The sequence below is a fragment of the Odocoileus virginianus genome, chromosome 28 (assembly GCF_023699985.2).
Source record: "Odocoileus virginianus isolate 20LAN1187 ecotype Illinois chromosome 28, Ovbor_1.2, whole genome shotgun sequence".
Classification (NCBI taxonomy): domain Eukaryota; kingdom Metazoa; phylum Chordata; class Mammalia; order Artiodactyla; family Cervidae; genus Odocoileus; species Odocoileus virginianus.
In genome coordinates this window covers 37,577,808-37,600,460 of record NC_069701.1, presented here as the reverse complement: position 1 = coordinate 37,600,460, position 22,653 = coordinate 37,577,808, and the positions used below count along the sequence as shown (strand labels likewise).

Genomic DNA, 22,653 nt, shown 5'->3' with positions numbered 1-22,653 from the left:
TGCCAGATTCCAGCCTCCTTGGAGGCGCTGGACTGAGCCCAGCACAACAGGTGTGAAATAGAATTTATTGTGGCTCTGATTCTGTACATGTGAGATGTGCCTGGCCAGGCTGGCCGGGCTCGCATGGTTTGTACAATAAATACATCTGTGGGGCCTCCAAGGCTGGGAAGGGCCCACACTCGCGGTTCAGTCCAGCTTCCGAGTTCCCAGCTTCATGGGGCCCTTGGCTGCCTTTTTCTCAGCGCGTTTTGCCTCCATCTCCCGCCTTCGCTCCTCTCGCTTCTTCCGGGCTAGCTCCGCCTTCGCCTGTCCTGGGAACAGGAAGGGGAGGGCTGAAGGTTTCAGGACAACCTGGGTCTCAGTTTCCCTTCCCATGCCTGCCCTGGTGGAGGGTAGGCCCAGGCCATCAGCCAGCTGGCTGGGAAGAAACACTTACGGCTCTCAGTCTCCAGGCCTTCCCAGTTGTCATCACCCCATGAGTCTCGCCTTGACTGAAAAGGGAGGTGTGGGCTGCAGTGGAGGCCTACTCAGCTGAGGACCCCAGGTCTGCACCCTCCCACTGGACAGACACCAAGTACCTGTGCCCCAGCCTCCCGATGCACTGACAGGGCAGCAAAAGGGTCGCCTTTGTCACTAGGCTCCGGTCCACCCCAGTTATACTCGCTGGCCAGCCGTGTGCCCTCAGGGGGTGGCTCCGGGGGGCTTGGCTCCTGCCAGTCTTGCTCCCACGAGCCCTCGGCTTCCCAGCTGCTCCAGTCTGACTCCTGGGATCTGTGGCCAGGGTTGCTGGCCTGCAGAAGAGAAGGAGACAGTGCTAGAGAAGGGGAGGGAGGAGCAGGGGCCAGCCCGTCCCCCATACACACCATCTGTCCCACCAGCTCACCTGCCCAGGCCGGCTGGCTTGGTTCCCAGTCCTCCAGTCATCGCGCTGAACCAACACAGATTCGGCCTCCTGCTGCAGGGTGGGGAGGAAAGCAAATAAAGCCCTCTTGCTCCACCTGAAAGGCCAAGGAAGCCCCCCAGTCTCTGCCCAGCTATGGGCTCTACCCTTTCTTCGTCTTCCATCTCATTTTCTCCTTGGCCCTGTGTCCCATCAATAAATTGAACACACTGAACCAGGCCTGTTGTCACTCCTCTGTGAGGTGGGGAATGAGATCCTGAGTTCCACACCCCTGCCTGTGGCCTCAGGGGCAGAGACTGCTGGTGACTGGAGCTCTGCCCGCATTCCCTTTAGGACAGCCCCACTCTGGCTTCAGCCCATCCTGAGCCCACCCTCAGGGAGGACAGGTTGGTTGTAGGCCTGGTGGTAACCTCTCTCTGCTAATCAAAGGGCAAGGTGGGCCCCAGAACAGACACAGGAGGGATGGGGAGGGGGGCGAGGAAGAGAAGGGGGCAGACCCAACCACCACCACCTTGGCCTCTCATTTCTAGAGCTGAGATGGGGCTCAGCTGTCGGCTCTGACCCACAGTGGCTGCTCCATGACTCCTGCTTAGGATACTTGCAGATGAGGACAGATCTGACTCCAGCCAAGCCCACGTGAGCTCCCTGAATGGCAGTCTGTGACCTTGAAGCTGGGTCCCCCTGAGGGAGTTCTCCTCAGCCCCACTCACCTCCAGGCTGCCCCAGTCTTCATCGTCCCATCTGTCTGCAGCACTGCTGTCCTCTTCGGTGTCCTTGCTCTCCTCTTGTGTCTCCCACTGGCCTGAGGTCGTAGGCATGGCAGGGACAGGGGTGGGAGCCGGGGCAGGAAGTCCTGGGGAGCAGAGGCTCGCTGAGTTCCCGCCCACTGAGCCCCAGGAAGGTCTCAGCACAGGGCAGAGGTTGCTGGGGCTGGGGGTGTCCCCGTCAGCATCCGGGGGGGAACTCCAAGCCCTCTCAGTCCAGGACTCTCACCCTCAGGCGCAGGTCTCTGGGGGACATTGGTCTCAGCCGGGGCAGCTGTGGGATGTGCCCGGATCAGCTTAGAGGTGAGCGAGGAGACCCCCGTCACAGCCCAGCCTGCCCAGCTGGCTGCGGCTCCTCCCATCCCGGGGCTGGAGGCTGCGTGGACATCCTTCTCTGGGCAGGGACAGGAAAGACAGGTACAGACACCTCAGGCCTCCATGGGGAGGGTGACAGGAAGGCACTAACTGAAACAGAGCAACCTAGAGTGGGTGCCCTCCTTCCCCAGGCCTGCACTCTTCCAACTGTGAGATGGGAGGTGGGAAGAGTGCTGTACAGTCTGTCCCCCGCGGCTCTTCAGACACTCCAGTGAGGCAGACGGGGGCCACAACAGGCCACAGTCAAGAAAGTGCCAAGAGGAACAGGGAACATGAGCGTGGGCCACTCACCCACTTCGGCCAGCTGTGTGGGGTCCTCTGACACAGACTCCAGTTTGGACAGGAAGCTTCGAATGGCCTTGAAGGCCTGTGGGGCAGCAAGGGGCAGAGCTGGGGCCTCTGAGGTTCCTGTGAGCCTGCCAGGCCGGCTGGGGTCCAGATACCCCCAGAGACCCAGCCCCAGGGCCCAGCCCCAGGGCCCAGCCCCAGCGACGCCTCACCTGGTCTCGCACAGATTTCTCAGGATCCACGGTGAGGCCGCAGAGCACAGGCAGGATCTTGTGGGCGCAGTCGTTCATCGAGTAGAGGTTGTGGGTGGCGGCGAAGCCCAAAACGCCCGCGACCCGGGACGGTGCAAACGGGTCCTTTGTGGCCCGGCTAAAGGCGGAGGTGAGGACCCTGTGTCTGGTCTGGGGCAGGAAGAGGGCTCCTAAGTATAGGGTCCATCCTGGGGCCCAGAACTGCCACAACAGAGGCCAACCACAGGGCCTCCAGAGTCTAACAAGTGTGAGTTAAACACTAACGACAACCCTGGATCTTGGCTTGTCCTTCCAGATCACCGGCCCATGGCTCAAAGTGACGGGCCAGAGCAGAAGCTGCCCCGGCGCTGGGCCACGGCTCCCTTCCTGCCTGCCCTGCTGACCCATTCAATCATTCCTGCTAAATGCCTGGAGGCTGCAGTGTCTGCATTCACAGACCCTGGCTGAAGGGAGGGGATGTGAGCCGGAGGGATGCAAGCCCGAGGGGGTAAGCAGTCCTAGGATCTGTTCCAGGAGCCACCTACCGGCTGTGTGACCTGGCACAACTTACTCTGTCCCTCAGACATGGGGACTGGAGCACCCAGGGCCTGGGTCTGTGTGTGTGTGTGGGCGGGGGGCGGGGGGGGGGGGTGACAGCCCTCACACCAGGGGACCTGGCCCTGGGGGATGTGGCTGTGACGCTGACAGAACTCCTGCCACGTGTGCAGGGCACTCACACTGGCACTGAGGTAGGAGCCGATCTTGCCCAGGCATACGGTGGTGTTGCAGCGGATGGGGCCCTGCTCGTCCTTGGCCTGCAGCCGCGCAAAGTGCTTCATCAACTCCACGTTGAGGTTGGTCTCATTCAGCTTTGGGGCCAGGAGCAGCATGGACTGCAGGGCGGGAGACAGCAAAAGTGTGGGCCGGAGCGGGCAGGGTGCCACACATGGGGGCGGCCTTCTGGGAGGGCACCAGTGACCCTGGGTGCTGAGGAGACCCGCCAGAGCCCTCCCCAACCTGGTCCTGGGCCTTACCCAGAAGGCTTTGGAAGGGGAACCCCTGTCTGCACTCCTGTCTCCGTGAATGTCTGTTGAACTCAGGACTATTGGCCATGCCCACCCTCTTCCCCCCCGCACCTGCAGTGCTATACCCACAGCCAGGACCCACACGCAGAACAGTACCTGCCCCTCCCATACCCTGCTTGACCCACAGACCAAAACCAAGGCCTCTGTGTCCTCTGATGAGCCCCCTCTGAGCCTTAGAAAACCAGGGGTAGCCCCTCTGGGCATGCCCACACCCACCTTAACTGTCTGCTCCCGGATGGCAGGGTTGGTGTCCAGGAAACCGTGCACAACGTGGGGAAAGATCTGGGTGTTGACTGTTGGCTCATCAAGGTACTGGATGAACTGCTCCATCTGCAGCCCGGTTGGGGCATGAGAACACGGTGAGGCCTTCCACCCCTCACCAGAGCCAGGGGACCACCCTTGGCATGGTTTCTCTACCCAGCAGGCACTGGCTGGCCATGGAGTCTCCTGAACCCCCCACTGTGCCTCTGGTCTCAGGCCCAAATGGAATGGAGAGGGTGCTGGGGGCGAGGGAGGGGGCTGAGAAGAGCCAGCGACTGGGTGCCAGAGAGCCAGGCCTCTGGTCCTGCTCATCAGGTGGAATGGTCATACCCCATCTTGGAGCCTCCCGAACTTTTCTATAAAAAGGGTATAACCGCTGCCTAGAGGAGTGCTGGGAGGAGGCTGGTGTGTCTGGAGTTGGAGAAGGACTGATGATACCTGGATACCTAGTGCACCAGTGGCCCCCCATCCCCAATCCCATCAACCCTGTCTGATGCTCCCAACTGCCCAGGGGTTGGCAAGAGAGACGCTATCCCCCCCTCAAGAGGAAATCAACCCTGAATATTCATTGGAAGGACTGATCCTGAAGCTCTAATACTTTGGCCACCTAATATGAAGCGCCAACTCACTGGAAAAGACCCTGATGCTGGGAAAGATTGAGGGCAGGAGGAAAAGTGGGTGGCAGAGAATGAGATGGTTGGATGGCATCACTGACTCAATGGACATGAGTTTGAACAAACTCTGTGAGATAGTGAAGAACAGGGAAGTCTGGCATGCCGCAGTCCATAGGGTCGCAGAGCTGGATGTGACTTAGTGACTAAACAACAGAACAACAGCCTCAACCCGGGAGACTGGACAGCACAAGGAGAAGCGTTTGAGCCATGCAGCCTGGGTGGGGGCATTCCCTAAGCTTCCAATGAGCCCGGTAAGTATCTTGACTTCCTAAGAGCATAGCCTCTGCTCCCTCACCTGTGTGCATGTTTCGAGGAGGGGTTTCTGGGGTCCCCATGCAGCCAAACCAAGGGCTCGAGTTATCTGCCTGGGGCTGGAGGTGAGGCAGGGACCTCCCCTGCAGCCAGGGTGAGGTCTGGGTGGAGCAGAAGCAGGCAGGCTCTCCCCACAGCCCCTACCTGCTGCAGGAGGCGAATGCGCATGGCCCGGTCGGTTGAGGAGAACATTTTCACCACAACAGGGATGATCTTCTGCTGATACTCCTCGGCGTTGAGGAACTTACCCACCTGAGAAGGAGCAGGAAGAGGGGCTCAGCCACGTCCACACGAGTGGGATGACGTCCCTGGGCTCAGTGAACTTCCTCAGGCTCCCTGCTGATTTCTCGAAGTGGGAACAGGGTGATGGTGGTGGGATGAGGCGGGCATTTCCTCAGCAGCCCTTCTGCCTAGACTCCATGTCAAGTTAGCCCTACCCTTACCCTTTCTGGGTCAGGCCTCTCTTAGGAGGCTCGCAAAAGCTCTGGGCCTTTCCCTGTAATCAGGCACGAGATCCCATGTGCACACAGGATTCTGCCCATAACTTCTGGGTGTTCCCAGCTATACAGGATGTACCTGCTGACTTCCCCACCTCCCCTCACGCCAAGTTCCTTTGGGGAAGGGGTTCTCCCACTGAGCAGGGAATGGCAGGTGCCCAGGTACTGGCGGGCTGGGATCTGAGGAGGGAGAGAGGATCCAGCCCCAAGAAGCCAAGACGGCTGAGTGCTAAGTGGTCAGGAGGGAGGAAGGAAAGCGAGGCGATGAGCAGCTGATCCCTGGGGCCTCGGAACCAGAGTGCCCGGGTCAGACCAGGGAGGCTGTCCTGAGGAAATGGAGGAAGGGCTGTAGGTTCTGAAGCAAAGGGTCTTTGGAAAAAGAATTTTGGAGGCACAGATTTTCCCCTCACCAAGGACAGGAAGTCTCTATGTCTCCCTGACAGCTAGTCACGTGGCCATGGCCTGCTGAACCGCCGATGTCGGAGATCCTCAAGTGGGCTTGGGTCCCCCTGACCAGACTCCCCTCACAGGACGCTGGCAAGGCTGGCCCACCCCAGCCACGGCCCTCTCTTCTGCCTTTCAGACCACCCAGCCAGTCTCCGGGCCCCACAGGTCCTGAGGCTCCAGGCCCCACTCACCTTGAATAGGGGTGTGAGGACCACGGCCCCCGCATTGCCAAACTCAAAGGCAGTCAGCAGCTGGGGCAGCACCTTGTGCCGGCAGAAATCCTCGGGGAATGAGTCCAGGCTTTTGCTCAGCTCTTGGAAGAACTTTTGCTTCTCAGCTGGCTCTTTGATCTGGGGGAGAATGGGCAGGAGGCAGGGAAGAAGAAATCATTCCGGTCACGGTCCCTTCAGCCAAGGGCCAGGACACGGGGTTACCTCCAAAGGAAAACAAGCCTGCAGAGCCAGACTGCCTGGGTTCAAAGCCCAACTCTCCCATTTATTAGCCATGTGACTTTAGGTGGCTTTAAGTGGTAAAGAATGTTCCTGCCAATGCAGGAGACGTGGGTTTGATCCCTGGGTTGGGAAGGTCCCCTGGAGAAAGAAATGGAAACCTGCTCCAGTATTCCTGCCTGGAAAATCCCATGGACAGAGGAGCCTGGCGGTCTACAGTCCATCAGACATGACTGAGTGACTAACAGTTTCACTTTCACTAGAGTGTAAGACTGAGCAACTAAACAACATGACCTTAGGCAAGTTCCCCAAACTGTAAAATGCGGTAATAACTGTACTGCCTCACAACTGTTCTGAGGATTCAACCAGAAAATGCACACAAAAGCTGCTAGCACAGTGCCTGCCATGCTGGAGGTGCCCAGCCAGTCAGTGGCACTGCCACCTGACCTGCTGCTATGAAAGCAGACACTTTATCAGTATTGCCTTAGCTCTTCAGGACCACAGAAGATACCACTAACCCATGAGTACCATTAAACATATGGCACAAGAAAACAGGGAATAACAGCTTACTCTGCCACCTAGCCCTGTTGGGTTGGGCTCACCGGCAGCTCTGTGGTAGAGACCGTGGCAGGCTGTCAGAAGGCAGGGATGAGGTGCATTTACCCCCAGATCTGGTCCTCTCACTGAGCCGACACAGGCCATGCTGTCAGCTCAATGGTCTCCCTCCATCCTTCTAACCTGCCCGAGGCTGTCCTATCCACAACTTACACCTCCGGAGCACAGACCACATGGCCAGGCAGGATTATATTCTAAAACCATTACACAGATGAAATAATCCAAAGAAGCTGAGGCACAGAAGGGGCAAGGACTTTTGTCCAAAGTCACACAGCTAAGCCGCAGTCAAGGAAGGGTGTGGGGACTTCTCTGGTGGTCCGGTGGTTAAGAATCCACCTCACAAAGCAGGGGATGCGGGTTCGATCCCTGGTTAGGGAACTGAAATCCCACATGCTGTGGAGCAACCGAGCTCACGTACAACTAGAGAGTCCGTGCTCTTCAATGGACGATCCTGCATGATGCAATGAAGATCCTGTATATCACAACAAGACTGGACACAGCCAAATAAAACAGATAAATAAATAAATACAAAGGAAGGGTGTGACCCTGTGGTGCGGCACTTCTGCTGTGTTGTGCCCTGTGAAGAAGTGCTGTCATTCCCCCATTTACAAAGGAGGAGGCTTGAGGCTCAAGGTCACCAGGCAAGAGAGGCCGGGTGTGCATTACAACCCTGTCCGGTGTGCTTCCAAAGTTCCTGTGCTCTTGGATGTACCCTCATGGCCACAGCCACTGCCTGGCCCAGAAGTGACCTCTAACCCAGGTTGGGGAGGACCTGGTTGGGCTGGAGCAGCTCAGTCTGGCGTGGGAGGCAGGCTTGGTGCTCTGACACAGGGTTTGGCGAGCACAGTTCCAAAGAGAGGCCAAGCCGCATCCAAGGTTGCCCCCTGACAGAGTCACAGCTGGCATCCTCCACCGCTCTGCTCTCCGATGGGAAGGGGGGGCCTCTGGGCCCAGCCCTCCCACATTCTCCTCGGGACCCTCCAGAAACAGCCTGTTTCCTATGGGGCGCACATTAAGGAGAAGGGCAGCCTGGCAGAGCCAGCCGTGTGGGAACGCCATGTAACGGAGCTCCTGCTGCCCCACACTGCCCAGGGGGCGGCAAGGCTCAACTTCTCCAGCACCTTTTCCTTCAGCGCAGGTTCCCATCCTCTGACGGCCCCCCCAGCCCCATCTGAGTCAAGACTCCACAGACCAAGGAGGGCCATGGAAGCCCTGTCACTCCTCCCATTCCAGACTCTCATCACCCCTCTACGCCCCACACAAGTCCAGGTCACGGGGCAGAGCCTCCCTTCTGCATTCCCTACAACAACCCTGTGGGTCAGCAGACACCGCCATTATCCCCACCACACAGATATGGAAACCGAGGTTCAGTGAGGTTAAGCTGAGGGCTCCCTCCTCACAGAGAGGTTCCCTCTGCCTGGAACTTTCTTCCCCAGTTAGCATCCCCATGACTCCCACCTTCACACCCTCAGGTCACAGCTCAACGTCACCCTTGAGAGAACCCTTCCCTAGGCATCACCCTCACTCTTTCCCTTCCCAGCACTTACCCGCATTCAGGAAGCACATTTCTTCATTTACATGTTTTCTGTCCCTTTTCCCCAGTGAAAGTCCCCAAGGGTGGACACTTGGATCATTCACCCCATGCTAGAGCCTTGAGGGCAGGGGTCTGGGTCTGACTCTTTCTCCCCACCCTGCAGTCAACATCAGGGCCAGGGCTGGAATGTATGTGTGTAGTTAACAGAGTGCCAGAAGTACTCACAAAGCACCCACTATGTGCCAGACCCTGTACTGTGCACTTCAGACTCACTGACTCCTCACCCTCCTCCTCTGAAGTAGGTACTATTCATAAAACTGAACTTCAGCCAAGGAAAGTCACACACAAATAATAACTAGAGGGACTTTCTTGATGGTCCAGTGGCTAAGACTCTGAGCTCCGAATGCAGGGGGCCAGAGTTTGATCCCTGGTCAGGGAGCTAGATCCCACATGCCACAACTAAAGATCTGGCATGCCACAATGAAGATGGAAGATCCTGCAAGATACAACTGAGACCCGGCCCAGCCAAATAAATAGATAGGTAAGTATTTTAAATAAGCAATAGTTGGAGGCAGGGTATGAACCCAAAGAGCCTAGCTCCATCATCTGTGCTTGTCTCCAAGGGTCTAATTATCAGTGAGCCTATAAAGTGGGGAGGTGCACAGAGGTGAGGAATGTAGGGCCAGAGCCCAGGGTGGGGCAAGGGGCTCACCTGAATCTCTTCCAGGAAGAGGTTGGTCTCCACGAAGCGGTTGTTCATGAAGCCACCGGGCGCCCGGCAGTTCTGCAGGAAGCGGGCTGGGTTGGGACGCACCTTGGGGTTGGCTCCGACCAGTTCGCAGTAATGGGGCACCAGTGATTTGGGGATCTGCGGGAGAAGTGTCAGGGTCAGGGCAGTGGCTGGTTGGCTGGGGGAGAGGGGCTGGGGTGTGGGTGGAGTCGGACACTCACCTTCCCAGGGTTTCGCAGGGCTGCCGCTCGAGGTAGGGGCCCATTGAAGACTTCCCAGATGAGGCAGCCCAAACGCCACATGTCAGCTGACCTGAGACAGTGACCAGAGCTGCTCAAGACTCTGCCACCTGCCAGCATAGGCCTCCAACCTACCCTGGGCACCAGGCACTCACTGCATGGCAAACCCTGGGCTGTGTTCCTTAGCTGATCATCTCATCAGCCTCAAGAAGCAGGTTTCATTAGCCCCAATTGACAGATCAGGAAAGTGAGGCTCAGAGAAGCAAGGACATCCATCCCAGGTGACATCACATTCAAATTCAGAACCACCTAACCCCAAAGCCTGTGTTTATCCTGCACTTCCTCCCTGAGGATCCTGGGAGCGAGGAATGGGCTCCACCCTGAGGACCCTGGTTCCCTCCCCAGCCAAGCAGCAGGGAATGGAGGGAGTGCCAGCTAGCCCAGGGGTCCTGAGGCTATAGGAGGCTTCCAGAATAGGGCAGGATGGGGTGTACTCCCCCTAGGCACCCACCATTTCTCTCTGACCGCTCTGCCACTACCATCAGCCAACTCCGGGGGATCATACTGCTCAAGCTCAGGGATCCCCTTGCGGGGAGGTCCCCCACCATTGCCCTGGGCTGAATACATGTAGTCCAGGCCCCCAAGCTTCCACTCGCCAGCGCGGTCCACGAACACAGCGGCCATGCAGACATTGTTGTGGATGAGGCTGCAGTCATTGACCAGGAAGCTGAGGGCTTTCTAGGGGCAGAAGGATCCATCACAGCCCAGGAGCTGCAGCCCCCCCGCTGCTCTCATCCCCACTGCCCCCCCACCTCACCACAATCTGGTGTAGCCCCCAGGAGAGCTCCAGCTCCTTCAGGCCACCGGCCTCCGCTCGCGCCTTGAGGTATACTCCCAGCGGGGTCACAGCCTCTGTCACTACATGGAGGCATTTGTCTGTCTGAAGAAGGGAACACGGGTATCAGGGAGGGATGGGGGGAGAGGAAGAAGCGATGAGAGACGTGATAGGGATAGGGGCAGAGAAGGGGAAGTCAAATCTGGGGGGTGAGGCGCTGGCGCAGAAGGGCTGGAAATCCACAGGAAGACAGAAGACAGGACTGGGAGAAAGCGAGGGACAGAGGTGGGGTAGACTGAGCAGCTGGTAGGTACCTCCAGCCCATCGATGTAGGCAAGGATATTGGGGTGCCGGAGAGTTTTGAGGCGCTTGAAGGCAGCTTTGGCCACCTGGGTCTGCTCTTCGGCACCGGGCTTCACGTCATACACGAAGATGGACACCGGGCTCCCTGTGGCCTGGGGGAGGGTAGACGGGCCTCACGTTGCTGACCACTCCACCTCCGAGATAGTCCCCGGAGTTGGTTCAGTGCCGGAAGAGAAGGGCCGCCGGCCAGGTCTCTCCCCAAGTCAGCCCTTGGAGACTGAACCCGGCCCACGTAACCCTGGTTGGGTCCGCCTGTGGGTCCCTCGGTCCTTCCGCCCGCCACGTCGACACTGCCCGTCCCCCTCCCTCGGCCCGAAGTCCTAGAGGCTCCACAGCCACGTCAGGCGGGCGCGACGCGGCGAAGCCGGCGGCGCTGGCTAGGCGAGACCGAGGTCGGCCGCGGCCTGCAGAGTGTAGCCGCACTCACCTTCTTGCGGCCGCGGTGCAGGATCCAGGGTCCCGGCGGGCTGCCCTCGGGGGGTTCCGGGCTGAGCTCGAACGGGAAATCCCGGACCGGGTCCCGGGCAAAGAACCACATCGTCCCCGCCGCCGCGGCGGCCTCGGGCGCCTCAGCTCCGGGTCCTCCGGCAGCCCGAGCCGGGGCGGGGGCGGGGCATAACCGGATGGGGGCGGGGCTTTTGGTCGGTGGGCGTGGTCGGTGGGTGGAGTAGGAGTCGGAGGATGGCCGGCAGCCTGGAGACCAACCTTGGCGCAACTGGTCGGGCGCAGCCAGTTACCACCTCTGCCGTCCTGGCAGGTCACCTAAACTCTCAGCCCCTCTGTGTCCTTATATCTAGAATGTAGATGGTAACAGAGTCCACCTCCCAGCGTTATATAAGAATGAGAGCCTGAGAAGAGACAGAGGATAGGGAAACCGAGGCAAGGAAGCAGAGATAGACAAATGGAAGAGGAAGTCGATAGACAGATATGAAAGGATGCAGTGTCTAGTGGGGAAAAAACCTGGGGAGGGCGACTGTCCCCAAGCCAGACTCTCCCACCCACCTGCCGGTGGGCACCTCTAGGATCCAGTGAGGCATCGTGTCGATAGAAAGATGGAGTGACCAGGGGAGAGAGGCACAAGGAAGCAGAACCTCTGAAAAGGAGCGTGGTTGGGGAGCAGAGAGTGAAGCAAAGGTCCTGAGAAGGTCTAGGAACCCTGGGACAAGGGAGGGAGCCTGGGGAGGGAAAAGACAGTGAACCTAGTAAAGGAGAAGGGTAGAGGAGGAACAGCCCAGCAAGTCCAGAAGAAGCCAGGGGGTCAAGAGGGCCCCCTGCTCCCTTGAGCCCAGCAGACTTGACTCTGTCTCTAGGACCAGCATCGCCTCCAGGTCCCCCAGTGTCTGTGCAGAGAGGGTCTGTCAGCAGCTCAAATGCCTTTCACACTGATGGAGACCTGGCCCCTTAGCTGGACCCGCAGCCACATCCTATGGAGCTTGGATGAAAGTTCTGAGATTGATTATGAAATGTCTGGTTGGGATGCCCTTGGGAGCAGATTCAAGGGGAAGGGACGCCCAAGTCAATAGTTGTTGTTGCTCAGTTGCTAAGTCATGTCCAACTCTTTGCGACCCCGTGGACTATAGCCTGCCTGGCTCCTCTGTCCATGGAATTCTCCAGGCAAGAATACTGGAGTGGGTTGCCATCTCTTCTCCAGGGGATCTTCCCAACCCAGGGATTGAACCCAGGTCTCCTGCATTTCGGGCAGATTCTTTACCCTCTGAGCCACCAGGGACACACCCCTTAAAGTCAGTAGATCAAAAAAAAAAAAAAAAAACCTAACAAAAATTAGTCACTTAGTCGTGTACGACTTTGTGAATCCATGGACTGTAGCCCACCAGCTTCCACTGTCTATGGAATTCTCCAGGCAAGAGTACTGGAGTGGACTGCCATTTCCTGGGTTCAAATCCTGGCCCAGCCCCCATCACTGCCTGTGGGAACTCACATTATCTGGGAGCCTCAGTTCCCCCATCTATAAACTGGGGTGCTTTACCTGACACAGAGCAGCTGCTCAGCAGAGACTTGTCCCTTTTCTCATCCAAATACTTGTGCAGGGCACTCAGAGGAAGGATCACACAATGCTGGCCGCTTGGGGCGGAAAAGAAATATTAACTAGAGATTCTTCTGACTTCCCTGGGAAGATGGTGACAACATTGTGAATATGGACTTGGCAATGTTGGGGGTGGGGAGCATCTTGTCATGAAAAGGGAGCAAGTAGGGGGCTTGAATACCAGAATACAGAGTCTGGAACTTTGCCCTACTGAAGCCTGAACTGTGTTTGTGGAATGATGGAGTGTAGCAGGCTAGGGTGGAGTGATGCTTTGGGATAGAGATCATGGTTGGAGAGGAGGGTTTAACAACACAGGGGTCCGGTGGTGGTGTTTAGTTAGTGGCACATTCTCTTAGCACCTGCCAAACATTAGTCCTGTGCCATGCATGGGGCCTCACCTAGAGAGGAAACCAGAGCAGGAAGGGCAGGGTCACTGAGCTGGGGTGGGGGGTTGGGCATCTGGAAGTCCCAGTGCACAGAAGAACAGTGAGGAGATATAACAGAACAGACAGGGGACACCAGGAAGAGTTAACAAAAGAAGAGCCAGATAAAGGATTGGCCTCCCAGATTCTGTAACTCTGCTTCTTCAGCAGAGCTTGGCACACAGAGGCTAGCAGCCTAGGCAGGGAACAGCCTGTCCTCACAGTGGGACCCCTCCATTTCAAAGTGGGGATAATACCAGCTCCTCATTACTGCCCTATGAGGGGGATCAATGTTGTTCCCATCTTACAGATGAGGAAACTGAGGCTCTGAAGGCTCATGCAATAGAAAGTAGCAGGGCCTGAGTGTTGCTGGCTGCCTCCCTCACGTTCCAGGATGAGTGCAAGCAGCCCTTCAAGCTCGGCCATGACCCAGGGAAGTCCCAGGGCAGGCAGGCCTGGGGTTCAAGGGCACACCAGGAGGCCAGTTGCTCCAGAGGAGACACGGTAGGATGTGAAGCAGGAGCATCTTTAGGCAGATGCCTGTTTGAATCCCGTTTCTGAGGGAACTTGAACCACTCACTTCACTCCTTTTCCTCATCTGTAAAATGAAGACTCTAAAAGTATATTAAGTGTTTGTCATTGGGGTTAGTGAAGTATTTGGTGCCATACACTGGGAAGGGAAATGGAAAACCTTGAAAAGCAAGCTATAAATAACACATGTGACGTGGATGCAAGATAAAGACGGGTGATTGGACTTCCCTGGTGGTCAAGTGGTTAAAACTCCGTGTTTCAATTTTGGGAGCCACAGGTTCCATCCTCTGGGTAACTAAAATCCTCCATGCTGCCAGTGTGACCCGCCCCCAAAATGGGGTGATTGAAAAGGCTCAATGAAGGAAGTGATTTATTACCCAGAGATCTTCAAGAGATGACATGGGAAATGAAAACAGCCCATTTAGGTGGAAAATAAAACTCTCAGAAGCAGTGCTTCTGACAAGGTAGAATGCTCAAGTCCTGGTGAAGACAGGAAGCTGGTCTTCATGATCAGTGTTAGGACAGTATTTGCAGTCTTACAGTATGTTAAGGTAACGAAATGATTTTCTTTTCCCCAGGAAACTGATGCTTCTTTATTCCAGCTGTAATTTTTTGGTTACTATTAGGTAAGGAACGTTCCTCTCCTCTCATGAAGAGAAACACTTTTCAGTCCCTAAGTTGATAAGAAGCAGTAAAAATCCTTTGATTTTGTGTGTTCAAGTAACATTCTGACCCTAAAACATCAGGAGTTGGGGTGAGTAACAATTCAGGATTTCAGGCACTACTGGTGGGAAATAATTGGCACAGCTGTCATGAAGGAAGAATTGGCAATAACTGTTAAACAATTTGCCCAGTCATTCCACTTCTAGAAATATATCCTACACAGATGCTTATACAGGTATGCAAAGATTTATAATAAAGCTATGTAATCCTTAGAGCTTGGATTATCAAGCCAGATTGCCAGTATCCTAACTCTGCTGCTTAAGAGCTGTATGACTTTGGGCAAGTTAGTTACTCTCCTTGCTCCTCTGTCTTCTCATCTGTCAAATGACTGGAATAGTAGTATCAAGTTCATAGTGTGGGAAGCTGAATAATGCCCACTCAAAGATATCCACATCCTGATCCCTGGAACCCATGAATACGTTCCCTATACAGTCAAAGGGACTTTAGTGTTTTGATTAAGTTAAGGGCCTTGAGATGGCGAGAGTATACTGGATTATCTGGGCCGGCCTGATGTAGTTACAAGGGTCCTTGTAAGAGGGAGGCAGGAGGATCACAGTGAGTAGTAGGATAAGAGGAAGGAGTGATGGGAGGAAGGGGTCATGAGCCAAGGCAGGCAGGTGGCCTCCAGAAGCTGAAAACGACAAGGAAACAGACTCTCTTCTGCAGCCTTCAGAAGGACAGAGCCCTGCCCACACCTTCATTTTAGATTTCTGACATCCACACTGTAAGGTAATAAATGTGTGTTATTTTAAGCCATGAAGGCTGTGGCAATTCGTTACAGCAGCCATAGGAGCTAATACACTAGGCATGTTGTGAGGATTCCTGAGTTAATATGTGTAACTGCTGCAGCTCAATAAATGATAGCTCTTCTGTGGAGCTATCACAGGGCTGTTTGTGGTCATGGAAAACTGGAATAATCCAAATGTCCATCAGGAATGGAGTGATTCACAACTCCATCCATACTATAGAACCACAATAGTTGGTAAGAAAGGGGCTGCTCTACAGGTACTGACATGGAGAAATGATGATTGCGGTAGAGATATTACAGCTGTTTTGAGTGCTCGCTGCCCAGCAGGCCCTGAGCTGGGAGCTCTCCCTGCAGATCTCGTCTGATCTTTGTAACAATGTAGGGGATCTGTGCCAATCAGGGGAAAAAAAGTGATTTGAACAGGGAAAGTCTAATGTAAAGAATCATTAACTGTTTATATTAGACTTAAAGTCTAATATAAGAATTATTTGGGCTTCCCTGGTAGCTAAGCTGGTTAAGAATCTGCTTGCAATGCAGGAGACCCCAGTTCGACTCCTAGGTTGGGAAGATCTGCTGGAGAAGGGATAGGCTACCCACTCCAGTAATTTTGGGTTTCCCTGGTGGCTCAGCTGGTAAAGAATCTGCCTGCAATTTGATCTTAATAATTTTGTAGGGGATCTGTGCTAGAGAAAACCACAAATGATTTGAACAGGAAAAGTCTAATATAAAGAATTATTAACTGTTATATTAGACATATTAAAGTATAATATAAGAATTATTTACATTTTTATAAATACATTTTTAAATATTTATTTAATATATATTAAATAAATATGTTTATTTAAAATATATTAAATAAATATGCTTATTTAAATAAATATATTTATAATATTTATATTTATTTATATTTTTATGAATATATATTATTTATACTCTGTGACCCCATGGACTATACAATCCATGGAATTCTCTGGGCTAGAATACTGGAGTAGACTTTCCCTTCTCCAGGAGATCTTCCCAACCCAGGGATCAAACCCAGGTCTCACACATTGCAGGTGGATTCTTTACCAGCTGAGCCACAAGGGAAGCCCATATAAGACTTATATTAAAGTCTAATAGAAAAATTATCTACAGGGGGCTGGGGTAACCAGGAACTGACTAGTAAGAAGCAAAGAGAGCTCTAAAGGGCACAGCAATAGCGAATATAAGTAGCAGCTCCCATCCCCAGGCCTGGGCTGAGATCCAGACCTGTTGGAGAGGGAATGACTGGGGCTCATTGGATAGTAGAGAAGTTACTCAAATGCTGTGCATGCCCCGTGAAACTTGCTGGAAAACCACCCCTACAATGCTGGGAAAAATTAAGTCTCCCTAGAGGCGTTCCACTCCTCCCAGGTTGCGGGCTAAGGGCTGCTGGCCACCTGCACTGCAGAGACCCGGTGCTGCAAAAGCTGCCTCAGGAAGCTGAGCTGGGGAGGCTGGGCCCCGCTGCGGAAGTCCGCCGAGATGCCCATCAAAACCCGGAAGTAAAACCTTTTCCTCAAGCAGTGTCTGTTAGCGCCGTCTACTGGCAAGATTTAACATTCTGCCATCTGGCAAAGGAAAAAAAATGTAAAGAGCCTGGATTCATATTCATAGAGAAGGCAAACATGATAAATTTGGAGCTGAGAGTTAATAAATTAATAACTGGAACGGAATCATTAGTTTGAGTTTTACAAGTAAGAAAATTGAGGCTCCAGCGAAGGGAAACGGCACAACCAGTGCTAGGATTTGCTTTGCTCTTGTTCAGTGGCTAAGTCGTGTCTGACTCTTTGCAACCCCAAGGACTGTATCCCACCAGGCTTCTCTGTTCTCCGCTATCTCCCACAGTTTGCTCAAATTCATATCCATTGAGTGGGTGATGCTGCCTAACCATCTCATCCTCTGCTACCCTCTTTTCCTTTTGCCTTCAAACTTTCCCAGTATTAGGGTCTTTTCCAATGAGTTGGCTCTTTGCATCAAGTGGCCAAAGTATTGGAGCTTCAACATCAGCAACAGTCCTTCCAATGAATATTGCTTTGTTCTACAAAGTGATTAAAAAGCAGGTGGCAAAATTATCCACGTTATGTCACTGTGGTGATAACTGCATTAACCTTAAACGTGCACAGACTTACTCTTCAGCATGAAGGAATGTATACTGAATGCCAGTGGTTTCCTCCAGGACGCAAGGATTACAGGGAGTCCTCCCATATATTCTTAGGTTGACAGTAGGAAATCACTGTCTTTATAAAAAAATAGTGAAATATTGGCAAATTTATTTCTGAGATGTGATGTTTGAAGTTTTCACAATGTGTGAATTCCTTTTGTAAACAGGAAATTATGTATATATATATATATATGTACATGTACACTTACATACATATGATTTCACTGTATATGTGTAATTATATATTTTTCATTATAAAAACATATATAATGTGAAAGTGAAAGTCGCTCAGTTGTGTCTGACTCTGCAACTCCATGGACTATACCGTCCAGGGAATTCTCCATGCCAGAGTACTGGCATGGGTAGCCTTTCCCTTCTCCAGGGGATCTTCCCCACCCAAGGATGGAACCCATGTCTCCCACATTGCAGGTGGATTCTTTACCAGCTGATGTAAAGGTACATATTACACATACATGTAGGTTTTGGAAAATGTCCCCTCCAACTGTCTCTCTCTCTTTTCTTTTTTTTTTTTAATTTTAAAAATTTATTTATTTATTTAGTTTTGGTTGCACTGGGCCTTCATTCCTGTGCGTGAGCTTCCTCTAGTTGTGGCGAGCAGGGGCTACTCATTGTTGTGGTGTGCGGACTTCTCATTGAACTGGTTTCTCTTGTAGCGGAGCACAGGCTTCAGTAGCTGTGCTGCGTGGGCTTAATTGCTCCACAGACATGTAGGATTTTCTCAGACCAGGGATTGAACCCATGTCCCCTGCATTGGCAGACAGATTGCTATTTGCTGCGCCACCAGGGAAGTCCAACTGACTTTGCCAGTAGTAGTATCTTCCCCTACAACACAATAGGAACTTTAACTAATGGAGATCCAAAGACTTCAGAGGTAACTATTTCTTGTTCAACTCACTGCAAGATCCCAAGAGCTACTTGCTGATGGTCCATGCTTTGTTTCTTGATGACTTACCACAGGATAAAACTATCAGTTGTGTTCTTTCTACTTATTTTATGAGATTTAAGTCATGAAACAGAAGGAAAAAATTCTGTTTAAACAATGGTGGGTTTTTTGTGGCAGTTACCCAAATGTCATTTTAGAAAGTAGTTCAATTGTGCTTTGTATTAAGTCTAAAAATTGATAATTAAAGAAAGCATTTAGGGACTTCCCTGGTGGTTCAGTGGTTAAGACTCCATGCTTCTACTGCAGGAGGCATAGGTTTGATCAGTGAATGGGGAACTAAAGATCCCACATACCATGTGACATAGCCTTAAAAAAAAAAAAGTTAATTTACTCACTCAAAAGAGAAGAAGAAGAAATATCTCATATCAATAACTTAAACTTCTATCTTAAAACATCAGAAAAAGAAGAGAAAACTAAGCCTACAGCAAGTGGAAGGAAGGAAATAATAAAGATAAAAGTGGGAATTGGGAGTAGGGAGTGGGAAAATTGATTGAAGGGGGTCAAAAGGTACAAATTTCCAGCTATAAAATTAATAAGCTATGGGAAGATACTGTGGAGCATGGTGACTATAGTTTATAATACTGTATGGCATATTTGAAAGTAGCTGAGAAAATAGATCTTGAAAATTCTTGTCACAAGGAAAAAATGGTTTGCAATCCCAAAGAAAAAGAAATGCAAGAAGGTAAATTGGTTGTCTGAGCAGTATTTGCAAATAGCTGATACCACTGTAAAGGCAGAGTATGAAGAGGAGCCAAGGTGCCTCTCGATGAGGGTGAAAGAGGAGAATGAAAAATCTTCCATGAAACTCAGCATTAAAAAACAAAGATCATGGCATTCAGTCCCATCATTTTGTGGCAAATAGAAGGAGTAAAAGTGAAAGCAGTAGCAAATGTTCTTTTCTTGGGCACCAAAATCACTGGGGACAGTGATTCCAGCAATGAAATTAAAAGACGCCTGCTCCTTGGAAGGGAAGTGGTGACAAACCTAAAAAGCATATTGAAAAGCAGAGGCATCACTTTGCTGACAAAGGTCTGTATAGTCAAAACTGTGGTTTTTCCAACAGTCATGTACAGATGTGAGAGTTGGACCATAAAGAAGGCTAAGCAGCAAAGAATTGATGCTTTCAAATTGTGGGGCTGGAAGAGATGCTTGAGAGTCCCTTGGACAGCAAAGGAGATAAAACCAGTCAATCCTAAAGGAAATCAACTCTGAATATTCATTAGAAGGACTGATACTGAAGCTGAAGCTCCAATACTTTGGTCACCTGATGCGGAGGGTCAATTCATTGGAAAAGACCCTGATCCTGGGAAGGATTGAAGGCAGGAGGAGAAGGGTGTAGCAGAGAATGAGACGGATGGCATCACCAACTCAATGGACATGAATTTGAGCAAATTCCAGGAGATAGTGGAGTACAGAGGAACCTGATGCGCTACAGTTCATGGTGTAACAGAGTCAGACACGACTTAGCAACTGAATAACAATGGTAATGGATGATAACTGAACTATTGTGGTGATCATTTTGCTATATATATATAATTATTATGTTGTACATCTGAAACCAAAAAAATTAAGTCTATTTCTCAATAAAACTAGAAAAAGATTTTAAATTTTTAACTTTTTTTTAAAAAGTGGAAACTAATGAAATAGAAAACAGAAAAACAAAAGAGAAAAATTAATGAAACCAAAATCTAGTTCTTTGAAAATATCAGTAAACTTGAAAAACCTTTAGCTGGGTTGACCAAGAAAAAAATAAAGATTCAAATTAACAGAATCAAAAGTGAAAAAAGGGACTGTATTAATGACTTTATAGAAATTAAAAAAGATTATAAAGGAATACTATAAGTAATTTATGTTAATAAACTAGATAACTTAGGTGAAATGGACAAATTTTTAGATGATACAAACTCCCAAAATTGACTCAAGAAGAAATGTGTGCATGCGTGCTAAGTTGCTTCAGTTGTGTCCAACTCTGCGACCCCATGGACCATAGCCCACCAGGCTCCTCTGTCCATGGGATTCTCCAGGCAAGAATACTGGGTTGCCATCCTCCTCGAGGGGATCTTCCTGACCCAGAGATTGAACCCGAATCTCTTATGTCTCTCCTGCTTTGGCAGGTGGGTTCTTTACCATTAGTTACACAGGTAATTTGTCAGAGCTCATCAATCTACATCTTTAAAGGGGTTGTATATAAACATAGAATTTTATTGTATATAAACATAGAGTTGAGTTTAAAAAAAAAAATGCCTCCTGGTTCAAAGTAGAAACCAAAATACAATACAACGCTCAGCATTTCACCCAGCCAGAGGGGTTTTACATTTACCCATAATAGACTGTGGTGTATGACAGTGCCAGTGCAGCTGCTTTTGGCTTGTCTGATGGTGTTTGTAGATAAAATTGTTTCCCAACTGCTTCTTGTGGGAGACTTGGAAGGAGTCCTTGGTTTGACGTGGGGAAAATGGAACCTGGAAGTGAGAACAGGCGATCATGGAGGCCCCTCAGTCAGGTGGAGCTTGACTCTGGGAGAAAACAAGGTGGGTGGCATGATCAGATTTGCACATTAGAAGCATCTATCAGGCCACAGCCTGGGAAAGGACTGGAAGCAGTAAAATTATCATGGAGAGAACTCTCAGGAAGGGTTGTAGATGTGCAGTGCAGGGAGCTGGTGGCTGGACTAGGGCAGAGGCAGTGGGCAGTGGGAGGCATGGGTGATGCTGAAGCTGGGCACGAGGTGGAGAGTCAGGAGGAAGAAGGGAATCTGGGGTAGGGAGCAGGAGAGGGGAGAGTCACACAGGAGGAGACAGGCCGCAGGACCACATGGGGCAGAGAGGTGGGGTACTTTGTGAGCGGGGTGATGGTGGTGTAAGCACATGTTCCGGGAAACAAACTCACTCAGAAGGACAATGCAGATAGTGGAGTGCAGTTTATTACACCAGTGGGCCCAAAGCAGAGTCTCCTCTTAGCCAAGGACACGGACCAGTTTTTGTGAAAACCTTATGTACCCTAAGTGTATGTACCCAAACCCACTTCCCCAAATTCCCTGAAACTAGTCTGAACAAAGGAAAAGAAAGATACAATCAAAGTTAACCGGTGATTCATATGCCTTAAGCCTAAGTAGTTAACAGTGGACAATTATCAATAGGCCTGTGGTCACACCTCAGTAAGCATAATAAAATTTATGATTCTATTGGGTTACACAGATAATTAGGGTATTCTTTCAGGCGACAGAGAGTCTAGGTACCAGCCCTGGGCCTCTTCCGTCTGGGGGGTCTGGTTTTCCAGTTGGTATGTTGTTTCCATAGATACTGGGCATATCGCTCAAAGTCCACAGTACGGCCCAAGATGGAGCCCTGCTTTCAAGATGGAGCCTGTTCTGTCTTTCTCCTCCTTCAGTGGCAGACAGCTCTGAGGACTGACTGCCCCAGAAATTGGGGCAATGTAGGATGCCAAGAGCTTCATCCTTGGGAGATGGGAATCTCCCATCTGGAGAGGAATCAGGAGATTCCTCAAATGGCCCAGAGGAACCAGAAGCAACTTGTGAGGACTCAGGGTCCAAGAAGGCGGAATGTGGGGCAGAGGCAGTTTCTAAAAAGCAACAACTGAATCCAGACAATATCTCCAGATGCTGAGAAATGAGGGCTACCGAAAGTGCCATACTAGCTCAACTAGCTATGAAAGCAGACAGTGAAATAAAGACATTTCAAACAAAGGCTCTAAGTATTTACCGCTCAGAAATCCTTGCTGAGAGAACTTCCAGAAGCACCTTAGGAAGAAGGACCTTGGGACTTCCCTGGTGGTCCAGTGGCTAAGACTCCATGCTCCCAAGGCAGGGTTCCTGGGTTCAATCCCTGGTCAGAGAACTAGATCCCACAAGCCACAGCTCAGAGTTTGGATGCCACAACTAGTGCAGACCTTGTGCAGCCAAATAAATAAATATTAAAAAAAAAAAAAAAGAAAAAACAAAGGACCTTGAGCCCAGAAGGAAGAAACAGGATCCAAGAAAGCAATGGGAAGCTGAGCAGCTGGGGCACAAGTGGGCCAGTGTGAATAATCAGTGTCCTGGGTACAAATGTATGAAGTCAAGTGAAAGTTGCTCAGTTGTGTCCAACTCTTTGTGACCCCCATGGACTACAGTCCATGGAATTCTCCAGACCAGAATACTGGAGTGGGTAGCTGTTCCCATTCTCCAGGGGATCTTCCCAACACAGGGATCAAACCCAGGTCTCCTGCATTGCAGGCAGATTCTTTTTTTTTTTTTTTTTTTTTGTCTTTTAAAAATTATTTTTGTTGTTGTTGTTGTTGCAGGTGGATTCTTTACCAGCTGAGCCACAAGGGAGGCCCAAGAATCCTGGAGTGGGGAGCCTCCTCCAGCAGATCCCTCCTCCAGCAGATCTTCCCAACCCAGGAATCGAACCGGTCTCTCCTGCATCACAGGCAGATTCT

At 51.4% G+C, this 22,653-nt stretch overlaps 1 protein-coding gene across 3 annotated transcripts; it reads right to left on the bottom strand.

Annotated features, from left to right (window-relative positions):
• Positions 1-51: 51 nt before the first annotated feature.
• Positions 52-11,221, bottom strand: SCYL1 (SCY1 like pseudokinase 1). 3 transcript variants are annotated; one of them, XM_020906446.2, is made up of 18 exons: positions 11,027-11,221; positions 10,551-10,691; positions 10,219-10,341; positions 9,913-10,139; positions 9,384-9,474; positions 9,145-9,300; positions 6,026-6,184; positions 5,035-5,142; positions 3,860-3,973; positions 3,296-3,451; positions 2,541-2,729; positions 2,332-2,407; positions 1,895-2,059; positions 1,612-1,754; positions 884-955; positions 579-791; positions 437-491; positions 52-311 (listed from the first exon to the last, which is right to left on the bottom strand). In XM_020906446.2, the coding sequence occupies exons 1-18, from the start codon at positions 11,135-11,137 to the stop codon at positions 187-189; spliced, it is 2,424 nt and encodes an 807-aa protein (XP_020762105.1). In that variant the 5' UTR covers positions 11,138-11,221; the 3' UTR covers positions 52-186. The 3 variants fall into 3 exon arrangements, with proteins under 3 accessions (XP_020762105.1, XP_020762106.1, XP_070313748.1); XM_020906447.2 differs by having other exon boundaries at positions 884-952; XM_070457647.1 differs by lacking the exon at positions 11,027-11,221 and having other exon boundaries at positions 10,214-10,341; positions 10,551-10,635.
• Between the last annotated feature and the right edge of the window lie 11,432 nt (positions 11,222-22,653).

What these genes read in the sequence shown, in the direction of transcription:
- SCYL1 (XM_020906446.2), bottom strand. Translation starts at nt 11,137, where the DNA reads ATGTGGTTCTTTGCCCGGGACCCGGTCCGGGATTTCCCGTTCGAGCTC. An exon ending in TCCTCACACCCCTATTCAAG is followed by an intron (nt 5,143 to 6,025) that starts GTGAGTGGGGCC and finishes GCTCCTTCTCAG; the next exon opens with GTGGGTAAGTTCCTCAACGC. An exon ending in AGGCCTGGAGACTGAGAGCC is followed by an intron (nt 312 to 436) that starts GTAAGTGTTTCT and finishes TCCTGTTCCCAG; the next exon opens with GACAGGCGAAGGCGGAGCTA.